This window comes from Grus americana, chromosome 8 (assembly GCF_028858705.1).
Source record: "Grus americana isolate bGruAme1 chromosome 8, bGruAme1.mat, whole genome shotgun sequence".
In the NCBI taxonomy this organism is placed as follows: Eukaryota; Metazoa; Chordata; class Aves; order Gruiformes; family Gruidae; genus Grus; species Grus americana.
Genome location: NC_072859.1, coordinates 25,797,374 through 25,816,534, shown reverse-complemented (window position 1 = coordinate 25,816,534; position 19,161 = coordinate 25,797,374). Strand labels below are relative to the sequence as shown.

General features: G+C 44.5%; 1 protein-coding gene across 2 annotated transcripts in view; it reads left to right on the top strand.

Annotated features, from left to right (window-relative positions):
• Positions 1-19,161, top strand: part of PIK3R3 (phosphoinositide-3-kinase regulatory subunit 3) — an 83,191-nt gene that overhangs the window by 46,306 nt on the left and 17,724 nt on the right. The window contains exon 1 of one of the 2 annotated variants that reach the window (XM_054833552.1): positions 2,846-3,713. The exons of the other annotated variant lie outside the window; for it this stretch is intronic. Coding sequence (XP_054689527.1) covers positions 3,608-3,713 — 106 coding nt within the window. The 5' untranslated portion in view covers positions 2,846-3,607. Of the gene's footprint in view, positions 1-2,845; positions 3,714-19,161 lie in introns of those variants that run through there. 2 annotated transcript variants of the gene reach the window in all.

Sequence of the window (19,161 nt, the reverse complement as noted above, 5' to 3'; positions counted from 1 at the left end):
GTTTGAATGCAGCTTTTCCCAACTTGGGGTGATCTAGTGCTCAGCCAGACCTCGAGCATCGCCGAGCACTCGGCATGCTCCCAGTTTTGTTTCTGTTCTCCGAGGGCACTGCCGCGGTGCTGGATGCTCAGATTTTGTGCCCATCGATGAGAGACACACAGGCAGAGGGGATTTTGCAGTGTGTAAGGCAGCACATGTGCCTTTCTCTCCCCCCTCGGCACGCATATGCACGCAACCATTTGCCCCTATTGCAAGGCAGGCAGTGGGGTAGGAAAGGGAGCACCCCATGCATGCGTGTTGTGAACCAAGTAATCCTGGATATTTTATGAGCACAGTTTTGAGAAATAAAAACACATTAATATTCTGTTCTCTCAAGGCATTATCCTACTGTTTACCATTACACACAATCCTTTGCCTTAAATTGCATCTTTGATTAAAGCAGCAATGAGAGAAACCAGTGTTAATAACAAAATGTATTCGGCTTTAAATCACTAAAGTGAAAACATCAATAAGCTGTAACCATCAGTGCCGCCATGAAAATGAAGGCAACCACCATGGGAAACAGCAAGGATGAAATCTACTTTGCCAGCATAAAAGCCAAGTAATTAGGTCTTATGTGGGTGGAACTTATAATGAGGTGCAGGAAGGGGGAAAATGAATTTCAACCCGAGCCTGTCTCCTCCTCCCCTCCTCCTGCCAGAGCTGCTAATCCATGTTTTGGGGGCTGCTGTAGGGACAGCAGTCCCATTTCTCAGCTCTGGAGGGTCTGCAAAGCAGTGTTCAAACCTCCACCTGCACCCACCGCCCAACCCTCGTGGGGCTGAGCAGCCCTGCCCCATGCACCGCCAGCAGATGGTTTGTGCCCATGGTACCAACTTAAATTTCACTGGGGGAGAGGGGTGTGCTTCCAAGGAGGACATTTCACTTTGAGCAAGCTCGAGCTGATATATTGTATCAGCCCAAGAAATTTAATTTAAAAATTAGAAAAAGGAATCATATCTGCTTATCACGGATTAATCAGAGTTTATGGATGGGGATATAAAATTAATTTATCTACAGTAAGTTATTTGAATCAAAGCTCTGTGCTCCTCTGCAGCTGTCCATCCCTCAAGGAGCTCTATTACTGGAACAGCACTGCTCTCAGTTGCTTGGTATGGAAGTTGTGATACATCGGCAAACTTCAGATCCTCTGCACCCAGCTCTTCCCACATACTCTTACATAGAATATAGCTTTTCAGTTATTCAATGTTGCCGTCATCCTCCAGTTCACCTAAGCCAGGAGTATGTTTTCAGGAGCTGTCTACCTAGTGCTAAAGCAGGAGAAATTAGTCACAACTTAGTCTTCCATGCTTCTATGTGCAAATAAAGCAGACAACTTCAGTGCTGGGTTTTCTAATGTTCCCTGACATCTCCACAGCAGATCAAGGTGCTCATCCATCCTTGTGCCTGTGTCATTGGTTGGAAGTCTCCGGAAAGGGCTTTTCCTTAATTTCTCTACAGCTGTCATTTTGCCTTTCTTTTAGGATACTTCACCGTGCTAAGACCAAGGCTGACTGCCGAGCTGGCTGCACTTCTGCCTCCCAACAGTGCTTGTGGGCTGCGGGCTCAGGGTCTGGCCATTGGGATATGGCTGGCAGGCAGGCTGAGGTTCAGTTTCAGGTGTGTTTGCAGCTCAGATTTATCCCAAGGCTTGTGAGAGGTAGCCATCCGGTCTGGTGCCTTTTCCTCTGCTTTTTTTCCCCTCGTTATGTAGCTATTAAGAGTGTTGGGTTTTCCTGAGGGTTACACTCTATAGTTACTGAACGGTTATGATGCCCTCTGAAACGCTCAGGTTATCATTTGGAATACACAGCAGGCAGCTGCCAGGGATCTGTGGAAGTACGGCAGGGAGGAGAGCCTGTGTTTCCGGCAGCAGCAGCAGGGCAGGCAACTTGGGGGTGGTGCGGTGGGGTCGGCCAGCTCAGGCCCCAGCCAGGGATGGGGACAGCGGCTCTACCAGCAAAGGGCCCGCTGGGCCTGGGCCGCGGCCCTCTCCCACAGACCCCATCCCCAAAGGGGGCCCGGCCCTGGCTGGAGGGTAGCAGGTAGGCCCGGCGCTGCGGGGCACCGGCCCGGGGGGGGATGCACACCCCCCCGTCCGTGTGGGCAGGGGCCGTTTGCCCCACCGGTAGCGTCGGGGCCGGCTGCAGCGCGGGGCGCACGGCCCAGCCCGGGGGCTGCCCCGGCCGGGCTCCGGGGCCCGGGGCTGCCCGCTCAGCCCCTCAGCCCTGTCCCCCCTCTCCACCTCAGCGCTCGCCTTTCTTTGTCCCGCTTAGTAACTGGGGCTCGCAGCCAATCACCATCGAGCCGGCCGGCTTCGCCGCCAGCTGACTGGGTGAGCCGGCCGGAGCTCTCTGCCAATCCCGACGCTCCCTGCTCGCTCAGACAAAGACAGCAGCTCTGGCAACTGGGCTCGACTCCCCCCGCCCCCCGCGCGTGCTCCGCGGCAGCAGCCCCTTGGCGACAGGCCAGCCGAGGGACCTACCACCTCCCCTGCTCGCCTCAGAAAAGGGGGGGGCGTCGCTAGGAAAAGGCGGCGAGAGAGGCGGCCGAAGTGGCGAAAAGTTAAGAAAGTGGGGAAACTGATTTTTCTTTTGTGCCAAGCTTTCTTTCCGGACATGTCTCTGCGGCGCGAAGAGAGACGTTTCCTCCTTTTCCTTTTTTTTTTTTGCTCACCCCCTCCTCTGCCTCGTGGAAGCGCCCGCTCGCACGGCCCCCCCCCAGTCCTCCCCGAAGGGGTTAAAAAGCCGGCGCGAAGCCCCGCCCCTGGGGCCCCTCCTGCGCGGCGTCGGGGGGGCGTGGCCTCGTCCTCGGCAAGAGGCGGTTGGCGACGGTTGGGCCCCTCAGAGCCTCTTAAAATGAAACCTAGCGGGGCCGGCAGCGCCGCAGAGAGCCCGGGGCTGCGACCTGCCGGAGCCGCCCGGGGCCGCCGCCTGCGCCGTGCGGGGCTGCCAGCTGGGCACAGCGGGCGACGCCGCCGAGGGCTGTCCGCCCAGCGCTGAGCTGAACCGAGCCGGCGGGGGCCGCGGGCCGAACGGCCCCCAGCGCTGCCCGCCCCGCTCGCGCTCCGCGCCCGCCGTTATTGTTGCCCGCCGTCCCCTCCTTTCTCATCCGCCGGCGGAAAGAATTCATCCAGAGACCGAAATCGCCCCTTTTTATCCGCTTCTTCCCACCTTCTCCTTCCCCCCCACCCCCTTTTTGTGGGGGGGGTTGTTTTTATTTCAGCCCTTTCAGAAATAACCCAAAAATGGCGATTTTTACCGAGAATTCAGGAAAGTGGCTTTTCTGTGGAAAGGTGTCTTTTTAAACAAAAAGAAGCACTCTCTCTATATATTATATATATAACTACCTATCTTAGTTCCTGCAGGGCAGCTGCTGAGGTGGCTTGTGTGGTGGGGTTTTTTTAATTAAGTTTAATTTTGCGATTTTTTTTTTTTTTGCTAGAAGTGCTTTTTTTTTTTTTAGAGCGAAGTGGATTTGTCTCGGCTTTTTTTTTTTCCCCCTTCTCCATTAAAAGCCGAGAAAACCAATTTCTTATTTATAAACCTGCCGGGACTTGACTGTCGCGATGTACAACACGGTGTGGGATATGGACCGCGATGACACGGACTGGAGGGAAGTGATGATGCCCTATTCCACTGAGCTGATATTTTACATTGAAATGGACCCTCCAGGTAGGGAGCCGAAGCCTGCGCACCCCTCGCAGCGGGTCGGGACTGCCTTTCATTCCTGCCTTCTCTCCCCTGCCCGTCCTCCCTCCTCCTTGCAGACTTTTCCCGTTTGAAAAAGGAGGGGGAATCTGCAGAGGGGGAGGAAAAAAAAAAAATCTGTAGTTCAACTTTGCGTAAACTTTTCAGGGACTTGAACCTGCTGTCTCCTGGGCAAAAGTATTTTAATACTGGTTTTGGGGGAGGTGGGAGGATAACTGCAATTTGTGGTGCCTTTTGGGAGGTGGAAGGAGGCAGGAGGAGAGCTGCTTGCAGCCCCTCTCCCGAGTCTCCTTTTTTTAAGCCTTTATTGAAAACCGTATATTTTGGCTGTATTCACTTCTAGAGGAGCGTTTTTATTAGCCTCTTCACCTGTGTGCCTTTATGTGCCTGTAACACTTTGATGGTAGTGATTTACCTACCTCCATTCAGTTCCAGTTTAATCGCTTTTACAGTCTCTGAGACCCTTTTCTCGCCAGCTCTATTCCAGCATTGACAGATGAGGTGTGTGTTGTCGCTGGGTTTTGGTGCTGGGGGGATAATACTTGGGAACAGGCTGGAATCCATCCCTGGAGGCACCATTACTTTGATAACGCTGAATAACCTTGTTCAAAAGGGTTTGATGCAACTTTTTTTTTTCCCCTATGGCTTGCCAGTGCTGAAAATGAAGAAATGTGTTTTCCCTTTGCTTGCCTGAAGTTTTTAGATGGTACAGAAAGTTTCTTTCATATCTGAAGACTGAGGGAAGGCTCACAAAGAGAAGAGGTTGAGTCTTTCTTTGGTAATGAATTAAAGTAAGCATAAATGGGTACTAGTGAAACTGTATCTATACCTCTAAGAGTCTAACAGGCTGAGAGCAGTAATTGAAGGGCCTTTATGTTCTCAGGTCTCTGATCTGTACAGCCAGAAGGTACAGTAAAATATGCATCAAAAATCTTAGCCTGCAATTGATAGCAAATAAGTGCTTCTAAGTGGTGTCTTCTGTGTGGCATGTACTGTTAGACTTTTGAAATGCACTTTTCAATCTCTGCTTGAATTGTGGCTTGTATCTCCAAGTGTGGTTTAGTCTGTTTCAGCACAGTGAGCTCTTTTTTTCCTCCCCTTAGGTATGTGGTGGTACTTAATTAAGGAGGTGATCACCTGAGATTTTTGGATCTCAAGGACCTGTATTCACTTCCTCTGGTAACTCTGATGGTTTAAAAATGGGACAGATCTCTCAGACACACAATACTGGCCACTGCTCATTAAATTCTTGCTTAGCTGACGCTACCTATTTTTAGGTGTTACTCACAAAAGCATAAAGTTCAGTCAAATCTACTTGCTTCTGTGAATTTCGGAGGGTATCTTTCTTGTAAATGCTTTTGATTTTAACTATTCATGAGGTTAGTATTTGTATTTGCTTGTATCAAGCAACAAAACCCCAAGTTCCATTGTAGGTGGCTTAAAACAATTGTGTGGCGTTTTTCACTTAAAAAAAATAAAGCCCCTTGAATGGCTTAGTGCGTGGAGGGTGTTAAAAAGAGGCTGGCCTAACTGAACTGGTCAGAAAACAACTTTGCGATATTTCTGCAGTAATTCAGCCATGCAGCCTTACAAAGTTTACATTAAGAAGCTGTGCTTCTGTCATCAATAATGTCAATATTTCCATCATTGAAGCCCTATTGCCAGGGATCAAGGCTCTGCATAGTCCAAGCACCAGTTAACAAAAGGACTTAATATTACATGCTGATCCCTGAAGTGCTCAGGAACTTAACCTTTCATATTTTCAAACTAGAAAAGCCAGAGCTGGAAACGATGCATGGGATGATCCCCATGTGTATGTCCTGATTTCATAGAACTATAACTTTTAAATTGCAGAGGGAGGGAGGGAGAGTGTGGCTTGCTTTTTCCTCATCCAGAGGTGGGGTGAGAAAGCATTTTCTGGTCTGGGATGATAGGTCATCCCTAAGGGCAATGTGGAGGAATTTATTTGGAAGACTTCAACACTCAGCATGCCTTGAGATAAAGTCACTGCGTTTGCACCCAGTAACAACCACAACTTCATTGGGCCCGCTTCCAACAAAAATTTGTGAAAGTTTTCAGTGTAGCATTCCCCCGCGCGGTGGCTGGAGTGCCTGAGCAGCTGAATGGTGGCAATATGTTTTCTCAGCAGCGCACAAACTAACAATATGCAGCGAGTGTCCCCGCTGCCAAAGGAGGCAGCACGGTCTTTTGTTCACAGAACTTGCGTGAAGAGATCCCTGGTTGGTCTTTATACCGGGAGCCAAGTGTCTCAAATCATGCAAGACTACTCGTGATTACATTTTAGTATGTCTGAACTTCAGGCAGAAGACAAAAGCAAGGTGAACATAATGTGCGGTGTCACCAGTAACCTCTAAGTCAAGGGTGGGGATACTGTTTCTTGTTAAGGGCCAGTAGACCTTTAATTTATCTTGGCAGGCTGTCTCAATATCCACCTTAGCGTTGCCCAGTAATAATGCAGAAATAAAATCTGTGATGGCACGCAGCCTGCAGCGCAGCCATAGCTTCTGTCAGGCCTCAGTGCACCTGCACCAGCTTATCACTGTGCTTGTGTTTTCTGTCTGGGGTTGTAGGTGTAAATGGATGCTCAGAGCAGGTCCTGAAGCCTCTCTGCTAGAAAGCTTGCTCAAAAGTTCAAAAATAATAACGAAGGTGATGCTTCTCTCATGCAGGAGGTTTTTTTTCCAGCAGAGGCAGGGTCAGGCAACAAGGGATTGCTACCTTTGACTCCATCCCTAAATATAAGAGTGGGACAGTTTTCCTAAATAGGGTGGTGGAACGAGGGATTCAGTTCTGCTAGCCTTGCAAAGCGAGCCTTACAGCAGTACTGCTAGCACAGGAGCAGCAGTGGTGACAACCAGCAGGGTGACTCCTGTTACCTAATGCTTTTTCCTTCTGCTTGCATGGCTTTTGGCATAATAAAATGTATCACTGGCATAAGGTAGGATCTGTATGTGGCAAATAATACTGGGTGCAACTAAATAACTCAAGACAAAACTGGAACTATCAGTTGCATATAGCTAACATAGTAGCTTCTAAACTTTCTAATCAGGGTTAATTTAGAGTATTATGGCCATAGCAGCATCATATACTGGTTCTGGCATTAGGAAACTGGCTGTCAGGGATTCACTTGCGTGTTTGTTCTTGCTGTGGGTTTTGTGTCTGAAAAGACAAGGAAATAGAATACTGGATTGAATTTAGTTTTTCTTTAATGACATCTGTTCAGATGTGCAAAAAAGTTGTTACTGCTGTAAGTTAAGTTTTTGAACAGAGGATGTTGAATTGACTGCAAAAGTTACCAGAGTACTTAAAGCGTAACAACCTACGTATTACCTCGCTCCTAGTAAGACTAAGTAATGTCTTTCCCTCTGTAGATCTGAGATATATTATCAGTTGTGTTGATGATAAAATGTGTAATCACTGAATACATTTTGTCACAGTTGGATGAAAATCAGTAAGAGTGTTCCGCTGGGATTTCAGACACAGATGTCAGCAAAGATATTTGGCTCAACTACAAATTAGAGGTTAGTTTCATTTGTGTGGGTTATGAAGAAAACCACAAGTTTAAAGTAAGCTTACTAATGCAGAATGGGCTCTGTCTATTTATGAGCAGATAATAGAGTAAGTGTTTGTCCTAAAGCTACATGAAAGCTACCTCTTGGAAGCCTGTTAGGCCCAAATGTGACCGACTACATTTAGAACTTGATCCATCTGTCTTTTTCGAGAATATTACTCTTCCTTGCCTCGTGTGCTGAGACCGGCTGTAACAATGCTGCTGTTACAAAATCTTTTAATAATGAAGGGGGGGGGGGGGCAGCAGCAATAAGCTGTAGGCTGCTTAGTTTAGTCTACTTTGCAAAAGCAGCACTCCCTTTGAATGAGACAAGTATTCAAGGGAAAAAGTGCATTTATTCATTATAGTTTCTATTTTCTTCTCATATATAATTTGACAACCCTTGTTTTAAGGGAACGATACTATAATTGTAATTGGGAAAACATAGGGTTCTGATCTCAAGGGCAGTGTTTACTCGGATACCAGTCGTGCTGTATCATTATCAACGTTATAGTGGAAACTGAATGTGGCTTCTCAGATGGGGTTTGTGGTATGCGGTAGCCAGATGTAGGTGAACACTGTGTGTCTATGCCTGACTAGTTTTCCAGTGGGAGAACAGATGCAAATTTTAATAGCATTGTCAGTATTGTCCTTCAGCTTATCTGAGCTGACTCCAGAAGCTTATCAAAGAAAAGTTTTGCTCTTACACATCTTAAAAAAATATAAAATAAAATAGTAGTTCTACTAGTGCATGTAATCAAGACAGCAGCACTGTAGCAGCAGCTGTCTTTGTTGCAAATTTAAGTCTTGCTGAAACTCATGTTTCCAAAAATGCAGATCTTGGGGGTTAAGAGTTTCCTTATTACAGAGGGAAGTTTGTGCAGACTGTTTTGGGGTAGAGCAGGGAATAAATAAGGCTTAGTCACTTTTATTCTGCATCTCCTGGAAAATGGTTTGAATTGGAGTCTCAGCTCCTGTGAGGACAGTGATGTGAATGCTTGTATTCTGTTTTTGTTACACCTAGATTTCTCTACTGGCCTTTGCATTTAATGACTGCTGTAACCATTTTTTATTTCTGTTTGCAATTTCAAGCTTGCTTTTGCATTCCTTGCATTTGGTTTTCATTTCGATGGCTCTAACTGTTAAAGAATATCACTCATCAGCTTTCAATTAAATACATGAACACAAAAAATAGCATCATTAATATAAAGTGAAATGATGTTTTGCTTAAGATGGGAGAGCCTGCTTTAAAAAGGCTGACAATTTTGTTTATCAGTAGGCTTTCAGAGGATGTAGAAATAGTTGGGGAGGGAAAGCTTGCTGAAGGGAGTTGTTCATCTGTGTTCTGTAAAGCTGTAGATTTATGCAAACTAAAACATGGGAGAACATTTTTAGAAGAAACCAAGCTCTTCACCACGTGTTTGAAGGCAAAACCTGCAGCAAATGTTATTTCTGCAGTTGTTGTTCCAAACAATTTTGTGTATTGCATGATGCCTATACCTGACAGGAGTTAATCACTGTGTTGCTTCCTTCTACCTCACCTGTTTAAAAGGAGAAGACTCTTCTTGGAGTTTCCTTTGGGGAATACTATTTTCCCAAGCAGCAGAGTTGACTTCTGCCTTTGCCTGCATGATATCTTATTCCTGAATGAAGCTGTTCGGCCTTATCTTTGCTCTACAGCTTGGGAAAACAGAGAAGCATAGCTGGTCATACACATCTGCACCCAGTACTAAAAGCAATTGGGTGCCTTACATCATCTCATGTTGGTTGTTTAGTGAGTCACTTTTTGGGCAGAGAACTAGAGAACGCTGGAAATAGCAGCATAAAGCATACTTTTATCGACATTCCTGTATGTTTTAAAGCTTAGGCTTTGTTATTGTCAAAAATACTGCTAACTGTTGAAATAAGTTGCTGTAAAACTTTGGCCCCATTAAAGCAATAGGTGTGTTCTAGCTGGATTTTTGGAAACTCATTTTCACAAAGTAGGTTGCTGAGTAATGCTTAAAGAACAGTCTCTGCTCGTGTACTAAATGCCCCTATGGAAATGAGTCAGATTTTCTTTTTTTTCTTCTGCTTTTTATCTCATTTCTTCTGACAGGTTAAAATCTGCACAATAGCTAAGTAAGCAAGAATTTGCTTCTCCACATAATCTAAATTACAGCATGTGAGCTGGTGCTGGGTCCCCAAACAATGTGAGGGGATGTTACCTCTTTAGAAGAGATTTTCATTGTCCTTCGTCTTTGCTGTCCTCCACTCAATAGACAAAGATTTTGCAGTGTTTCGGTGAATACATTCCAGTACCTTAAGTTCCTCTAGTTCTTCTGAGAGAAAACCAGCTATATATAGGGAGTTTCATAAGAATTCATACAGTTCTAAAGCAAAGCGTAAGTGGTGCCTGTTGTAGTCCTTTCCAAAAAGGACCCCAGCTGCCCTGCTGGACACCAGCTGCCTGGTGAATCCTGATGCCAAAGCACAATGCACTCTGAAGCTTTCCAGTGGCTGAACAGGATCCAGGTTCTTCTCTGGCTTTGAGTCCGGCAGCACACTCGAGATGGCTACCTTCCATCCAGTGCTCTTTGAAAAAGGAGATGAAATACTTCAACTGCTTCAACCTGTGACTGCTTCCAACAGTCGTCCAGACTCTCTACCAGTTTTTGTGAACTGGAAAAACGTTATTTTAATGATAGTTCATAGGAATGCTGCTACTTCTAATATCAGATATCCTTGAGGCTGACGCATAGTTATTTAGCAAAGTCTTGAAAAACGTCATGTTTCTCAGCACAAAAATTTGAGTTTGGACCCCACCTGGAGTACTGTGTTCAGCTCTGGGGCTGTCAATGTAAGAAGAACATGGCCCTGTTGGAGCAAGTCCAGAGGAGGCCATGAAGATGATCAGAGGGCTGGAGCACCTCTCCTATGAAGACAGGCTGAGAGGTGGGGTTGTTCAGCCTAGAGAGGAGAAGGCTCTGGGGAGACCTGATAGCAGCCTTCTACTACCTGAAGGGACCTACAAGAAAACTGGAGAGCGACTGTTTACAAGGGCATGGAGTGATAGGACAAGGGGTAATGGCTTTAAACTAACAGAGAGTAGATTTAGGTTAGATATTAGGAAGAAATTCTTCCCTGTGAGGGTGGTGAGGCGCTGGCACAGGTTGCCCAGAGAAGCTGTGGATGCCCTCTCCCTGGAAGTGTTCAAGGCCAGGTTGGATGGGGCTTTGGGCAGCCTGGTCTAGTGGAGGGTGTCCCTGCCCATGGCAGGGGGATTGGAACTAGATGATCTTTGAGGTCCCTTTCAACCCAAACAATTCTATGATTCTATGAAATAAAAAAAGAAACCAAATCCAAAACATATGAATCCATATCCCCTTTATCTTGTGTGTTCTTTGACTACAGAGTAACTTGAGTTTTGGTTTGGTGTCACTTTGGAGCTCTTGTACTTCAGCTCAGTTTTCTCTTTCCAAACATAACCTCCTATTTCCTTCTATTAGCTGCTACTACTTACTCTCTGTTACTTTCTTCATCTTCCCCATGAAAGAAAAAAATCCACAGGAGCCATTTTTTCAGGGTTTTTATCTTCTGTACCCTTATCCTAAATTTCAGCCTCTGTAGTCCCTAAAATCTGATTCTGCACATGATCATCTTTGCTTTTGGATTAATTCTTTCCTTCCATGCCTCCCTCCCCTCAAAAAAAAAAAAAAAAACCCCACAAAAACACCCCAACAAACCAAAACCAGAGCTGCTACTGCAATGGAGCTAAAGAAAAATTGCTGTAATGAGGGAACACAGGCCACTGTTCGAGTGTGTTTTGCTTTGAATGTGGGCACTAGGGCTTACACTTCAACACCTGCCCCAGGAAAATTTTTTAGAGATGGATGAAAGGTTCACTGGCAATATTGTGTATGTAAATTCTGTTGTCTGTCACAACCCGAATTTGTACATTGCAATTAAGTTTCCCAGGCTGTCGGTACTCATGCTGCACTGCCCTGTATAGTCATCTCGGGGATATTACAGGAATATAGATTGTTGGCCCTCTGAGGAACTGCTCCCAAGTGTCAAATTAGAAGTCTTTGGTGTTTGTGGCATCTTTACTCTGATTCATCACCTGTCTCCTGAAGGATAGAAGGAAATTTGAATCAAGGAGATGAATGTTTAAGAGCCTTTCCACTTCGAAGGGCACAGTACAGTCTTTCTGATAAGTTTTGGGACAGTGAAAGAAGTCAAACTGCTGCTGTGAAATGGATTTCATTAAAATATTTTGAAGATCACAGCATGCTTACATGTGGGGATTGAATCCATTTCTTTTGTTACACCTTGATATCTTGATGTGAGCAATGGCCGTGCAGTCTGACCCTGGCTAGACTATTCCACGCCTGCTCTGAATCTCAGCTTTTGCTGAGGGCACTGCGTAGGACTGCATGGGTTCTGTCTCAGTGGAGCTTCCTTGAAGATCAAGGTTCTTAGAAAAGATGATGTGTGACAAAACATACAACAATTTTCCTCTGAATACTTTTCTACCTTCAAATTTCTTCTGGAGTGTTGATTTGAAATGCACCTTTTGATCTTGATTTAGATGGCTGTCTGTTAGCAATTTAGATGGTGTTGAAATATTGCTACTTTGGTAACTAGAAAATAGTTTGACATAGCGCAAGGACAGGTGCTGTATAAGGAACAGTTTTACATACTGCTCTGAAAGATGTGAGCTAGTGGTAAGCTGAAATAAAAGGCTGCTTAGAGCAGCAAGAGTCACATGTATTTACAGCTGTATTATTATTATTATAAGTAGGCTCTTGTGCAGTAAACTTCTCAGTAGCACCGATTATTTCTGTGAATTAGCTGTCCTTTGAGGTTTGTACCTGATGCCTGGATGGATGGTTAGTTTTTGAAATATCTGGGGAAAACAGCCCTGGGCTTTTTTATTTAAAATGGCTTTTTCTTTTGGCTTTAAGTCTCCTAGCCATAGTGTGTCACTGCTTGGGTCTGACTTCATTCTCCATCTTCCACAATGAAAAGCTAGTGCTTTGTTTTCAATCACGGTAGCTCTGTGCTTATTCTAAATTTTGTGTTTTCCTTGCTATTTTCCAAAAACCAATTTCCATGTATTGACCAAAGAGTATTTTTTAATAGCCATTTGAAGACTACCTGTGGAGGGGTAGAAAACATGCTGTGGTATTTCTTCTGTGAAGGCAGATGAGGAACTGCTTTAGTTAATATGCAAAAAGGAGAATTTACTTGTTCCTTGCATTTTATATTTACTTTTATCGTATAGTCTTCTAGACCTGACATTGGATACTGTAAAGTACAGTGGTTCGTATTGAATATTTCAGATTTTTGTGGACAATAAAATATCTGCTGAGGACTTTCATCCAAAGAGTTGGTGAAAGCCTGGGCCTTCTGGCTAGGAGATAAAGCTGTTCGTTCCTGAAGTGAGATGAGCATGTGATGCTGGGTAGTGACAATCTTTGAGTGATGAAACATGGCAAAAGTTCTGAAATGTATCCAGCTTATTAATAGTGTGTTAATTATGCTTGGTAGGTAGAAGAGGGCTTGTCCTTTTTATCCTCCTCATGTTAACTTTGGGACAGTCATCTCAACCCTGTTGATCATGGAACCTCTGACGCTGCTGTAGCTTTGCAGCTGTTATGCTATGGTCTGGGTTGAAAGGAAAGCTGTTTTTCATTGAGTAGTGAAAATAATTGGAAAGTTGAGGGGTTTTGGCTTTGCAACTTCATGCAAAGGCTGGAACGAAGAGGAGATGCTGTGTTACTTTATAATACAGGAGTCAAAGATCGCAGTGCCATTTGTCTGACAGTGAGCATCTTCCATTTCTTCCATTTCAGTCCGTGAAGTTAACAAGCCTTGCAACACAGTGAGAGGTGCTTGCCCAAAAGAGTTCTGAATTTGAGCCAGCCTCTTTTCACACACTGTTGTTGTCTACCATTCTGCGGGTGTCCCATAGCAGATAATCTTTTAACCTGTGCAGTAGCTGCGGATGCTCGTGAAGAACAGAGTGCAGCAGAAGTCTGGCAGGCTGTAGGAGGTGAAACAGTGGTTGGGAGGTGTGGGAGAGGAGTGGATAGCTGGGGAGTTTTCAAACAAAACAGATCTTTATCAAAAAGCCAATTAATCAAAACTGAAATATTTCTTAAAGGTGTTGGTTTTTATGAAAGTTCATAGAAACACAAGCAAAGCTATAATGGGAGTGTTTTCATTGGAAGCCTGCCTGGCTTTCTGCCAACTTGTCTGCTGTTTTCTGTAATGAGATATTGAAAGACTTCAATTCTTTGAATATGTCTTACTCTTTGGCATCTTGCCTGTTTTGGGGGAGGAAAGCGAAAATGTGAGCATGCCTGAGGTTCTGTGGCCCGCAATAATGCGATCGAGTAGCTTCCTTCTCCGTCCCTTGAGGAGTTCTCAGGGCGTGTTAGCTGCCCTTTGAGGAAGGGCAGCTTCGAAGGGCATTGGTGCTCAGTACTTTGCGAAAGGGGTCTTGGCAAGAGAACTGACGAGCTGAGATGTGGAGCTGCCAAGATAACTTACCTGCCAGCGGTGGGGAATGAACTGCTGTCAGCAGGTGCACACGACCCTCCTCTTTGTCAGCTGGAAAATCTCTGCAAATGCATGGTGCCTTATTGCTCTGGCTTGTACACGTAGGACACAATTTCATGGAAATGGTGTGCAAAAAGCACCTTTGTTCAGCTTTTTTTTTTTCTTGAGTGTCTTGCAGGGATCTCGTGCAGCAGGGACAAGTACAGAACTATTGAGGGAGGGGAAGATTTTGAGACTTTGCCGTAAAAGTGTTAGAGAAATTGAGAAAAGTGTTTCAGAAATTGACTAAGACTACAGAGAGCAATTCAAGATTGAAGAGACTATTTTTAAAAAAGCTAGCCTATGTTTTCATTACAAGTCTTCATCTGTACCTCCAGAGGGAAAACCCTTCTGTCCTTAAGGACTATGTCATTAAAATGTTAGTTGGCCTAACCATGGATTACTTGCATGTTTCCATAGTAATGTCACTTTCTAGAGCTTTATATTACAGTTTCTAGGGTATCTACTGTACATCAGCCTCTTTGAAGCTGGGTAACTATCTCAGAAATCCTCTGATCTTTTTTTCTGCTTGTCACAATGTGGAGGGAGAATAGATTGAGAGCATCAGAAAGAATGCTAGTAAACAAGCTCATGAAAGTGCTGAGACTTAAAATTGAGTTTATCAGAGTACTTGGTAGCTGTGATTATTTGTAACAGTAAGGTAGAGTTAATACTGCATTTAAACCTGCTATGCTTTTAAGTATCTGGCCTGCAACTCTTGGAAAATACTGGAAGAAATAAGTTATGGAGCCATGCTTGGACTAAGTGGCATCTGCCTTAAAACTGCAAATTAGAGTTTAATTAACTGGCAGGTTTATCTTGTATGCAAATACTGCAGCCAGAGAAGAAACGGGCTGCTTGCCTGGATGCCGTGTGGGATGTAGCACTTGGAGACCCAAGGCATTCTTCATTTTTCACTCCTCCTGAATTACTGCCATTGAACACCCTCACACATAGGGCTCAGTGGCTCTTAGATCGTGTAAACTTGTAAAGTTTTTGATTCAAAACCTGAAGTGCATATCTCATGGAAGTCATGATGTACTTTGCTGAAGTTAAATTTGGGATTAATATAGCCTACTATTTTCTACAAGAGACTTTAATTTAAAAAAAAATACAACGGTACTAAACTTCAGACACTTGCCAGCTTTCTTGGTCGTCTTGGTGTTGGGAGGTGGTGTTGAATTTCAGGGAATCAAGTCGGTTAAATCTTCAGTAGCTTTTTTAAAAAGCAATTCTATGCAGTCAAGAAACCATCAAAAAAATTACCTTGGCAAAGCCTAATCAATAGGCTTTTCTCTCGAAGGACCTGCGCTGCGGCTCCGCAGAGCAGCTCAGCTGAAGCTACCTGCAGGAGCCGGCTCGGCAGCCTTCTGGGCCTGACGTCAGCAACATCCGATCCCGGGCCCAGCCCGCATTGGCTGCTGCTGCCTCTGCTCCATCACCAGCTCTTTTTTATTTCCCCCTTGTAAGTGACACTGATCTGGGATTGGGATTTAGCTCAAGCTAGGCTGCTTGGGGAAGCTAGAAAGAGGGAACTAGAGTTGCTAAAGAAAGAAAAGCAGAGATGCCTGGTAGTGCTTGAGGGAGAGCCAGTCTGCTCTCATTGCTGCATGCCAGGTGGTCACTCAGGGCTGAACCTGATCTTGGGAATGCACTCATGCGGGAGTGGAAGGGTCCAACTGAGCTGTTGCCTTTTGGGTTTTGGAAAGATCTGTGCCATAAAGCTGTCCTAGACACATGGTGAGGGAGGGATCCTTGTGTATCTGGTGCTAACAGCAAGTTCTTCATTAGAACAGATAAATCCATTGTGCTGTTACTCACTTGAGATCAATGTTCCTTCTCTCCCAGGAAAAAGGAGGCAAGAAACTATCATCAGCATCGTTCACTCTAATCAGAGCTTGGTTTGAGATAAAGTAAGATTGTGCTAGATCAGAATTGGATCTAGTGACATGGAAAGAAACACGGCTGCTCTTGAAAGCGTTTCTGATGACTTCAAGCCAGCCTTATTTTACTTTACTGTAGGATTTTAGGTCTCTAATGTTCATCAAGTAAGGTATATTAGACTGGATTTTTTTGGAATTTAAATAAAAATCTGGAGACTCTTTAAGGTTCTCCTAGCTTCTCATAGAAACATCACAGGATTTCTCCTAGCAGGGTGGTTAGTACTGTATAGGTACTAGTAAAAACTATTTTAGGATGCCTCTTCTATTAACCCATTGGGCCAGTGTTATGAGAGCAGCAGTAGGGTGGAAGCTGCTCTGTTACAGTAGACTGGCTGTGCTGTTACAAAATGCTCCCCTTGTGTCATCACAGGTTCTGGGCTGTGGGGTTTAAACTACCTTTGTGCTCAGTTCTCCATTTGTACAGACTACAGTCATATCAGGCTGAGGGGGTAGCCAAGAAACACTGAAATGGATGGGCATGTTAGTCTACTGAGTAAAGTAATAGCAAGAGCCTGGTTCTGTATCCAAGACAGGAAAATCTATTATGATTCAAAGAGCTCAAAGTATTGAAAGTAAAAATTAGATCCATAGCTCTCTGGAAACAGGATCCACCCTTGCAAATACTTTTGTATTTTTCAAATGTGCAAGCTATTAAAAAGCATTTTTCAAAAGTCTATTGTGAAAAGGATTGGCTTCCATGAGTCAGGTTTTGCAGGAAATGGTCCAAGCCTTATTCTTCTCCCTGGAAGAATTTCCTTCCAAATTTCTCATGCAGAATGAAGTTCTGCAGACAACCCCCTGATAGTGAGAACTGATAGCAACTGAGGGAAAGAAGGAAAACAACCCACCTGTAGTAAGGATGCTTGGTGTAATGTCTAGTGCTCTGTGTCGCATGCCAAACTCCCGTTCCTTACTTTTCTGGTCTTTGTTAGTTTGCTCTTCTGTGCCCAGTGCTTTGGAGTGAGCCCTAACAAAGCTGCTAACTAATTCCACAGTATATAAAGGAGCAAGACTTAATCTTTCAAGGAGGGCCAGAGAAGTATTCAAGTACTCTAAAGAATACTTGAAAGCCTCTTCTGGAAAGCCCCTATTACCAGTGTAAAACAGGCTTTTACCCTGTAAAATACCTTGAAGTTTTTGATATGTCCAAGCCTTAACTTGCAGGACCCAGTGAAATAATTGCTGGTGCTGGTATAGTTTTCTAAGAACTCTCCATGCTGTGGAGTGGTTTTTACATGAATCTTCATGCGCTTTTTGATGACTTAGAATCTATGAAAGCTTCTGAAGTAGATCAGAACATCTACAGGTTTTCTGAACTCAGATTTACTGCCATGTGCAGACACTGATGAGACTCAGAATTGCTGTGTCTGTCCTGTTGCTTGCTTAGAGCGTGTGGGGTAGCACAGCCCAGATGTGAGCTGGGGAGGAGAGAAGTCCTGGAGACACTTTTTAGTTCAGGAACTTTGAATGGGGGAGACGGAACAGCATAGGGCACCATAAATACAATTGATTCTACAGGCTTAGCCTGGATATATGCTCCTCTGACCCCGCAAAAGTGGGTATAAGGCTGGGAGCCTGAAGCAAAGTAGGGTTAGAACTGTTTCTTACTCTCAAAGGTGCTTTGTACAAACGCTTAGGTGCTATACAAACAACTGTAGTAGTTGAGCTAGGAGTAACTGAAGCCTCCTAACCAGGAAGCTACTTCACTGAATCCAAAGGTTTTCACCTTCCTTTTATAACAAGACCTCTTATTGCCTCACTAGATATGTGCACACCTGAAAGTTCCCAGCTTACCCCATAAAAAGAACCTGTATGCTATGGTTTAATGCTCAGTCCCGCAGAATGAATGCTGCTATCTTAATCAGGTGTTTGGTCAGCAACCCCAGGGTGCAAACGTCTGGGTCAAGGTTCAGATTTAGTTTAGATTGGCTCGATTAGAGATTCTACTGGTTTGTCTGAGAACAGTGAAGTTACTGTGTCAGATATTCAACATGAAATGGTATTTGGAACTGCAGTTGGAACACTGTTTTCTCTTCTTTAATGTGGGAGGTGTGGCTCGGAGGTGAGCAGGGGGCTGGTGCCAAGTAGCACACCTCTCAGTGTTGAGCCATTCCACATTGGAGCTGGAGATCAAAATCTTCTTTCTGCTCCCTTTATTTGTATTTCTGTTTATACACCGGGATTGTGTGCATCTGAAAGATGGCTGTTGTCAGTGTGTGTCAGGTCTGCTTGCTGATGCTTGTGTAATCTGATGGCTAGGGCATAGGGCTGAGAGCACAGATGTTCAGGGTCTGACTTAAAAATGTGCTAGCAGCAAATCAATGTTTGTAGCTGCTTTCTTACTCTGAATTCAAATGTTACTTGCCCCTGTAAAACTTTTTCTCATGAAATGCCTGAAAAATGCTCAGTTTCAATGGTAGTGTTCTTGATGAAGTGTTCAGCCTCTGCAAAGCAGGGGAGAGTACTCAAGGCATCTTTCTTGAAGAAAATAGCATAATGCATTTCTACTGACAGACAAGTATCTCCCAATACATGATCATGCCTGTGGCTGCTGAATTACTCCTGACAGAGGGCTCTACATTCAAGACCATGATAAAGTTAGTTCAGCAAAAAATGACCAACTAGAAAGAGCCTCAGTGCATTGTATGCCCTTACATTGCATAACCTATTTTGAGAACAGAAGTAAAAGCCTGTTTTCCTTGAATTCAGAATAGGGGAATTCTGGGCAGGTATGCACTAGGCCTACAGATGTGCAGTTCTGCCTGTTTTTCAAGGACTTGTAGCATCCTCTTTCCTGTGGTAAACACTTCAGCTATGTAAAGTGGTGCAGGCACTCTAATAATGACCTAATGTCCCCTTTCCCCTTCCTTTATCACTTCTTGTCTTGTAGCATTCAGAGAGTCGTAGCTTTTGTTCCTAATGGACTTAAATGACAAATCTAGTATGAAACATGAACCTTGGGTCTATGATGGATATACCACTGCCCAGCCACCACTTCTCGCAACGTTTTTCCCTCTGAAGAAGAGTCCACCCATTTGCTCTTATGGGTTGGCATAAGGACTGGTGACACCTGTGCAACTGGAGTTTTTCCATAGTGGTGCACAGTGCTCTCCAGGCTGTGGCTTTCAAACACAATACACCTTTGTAACTCATCTGGAGTTTTAGGTGGTGATTGTCCTTGTAGTCATGCCTAAGCCAGTCTTCCTTTTAACAAAAACTCATGTTTCCTCAGACTCTTTCCCTTTCCCCTCCCTCAAGCACATGTTTAGTTTGAGTACTAGGAAATCTGGGATCACAGTGTAGCTGTTGACTT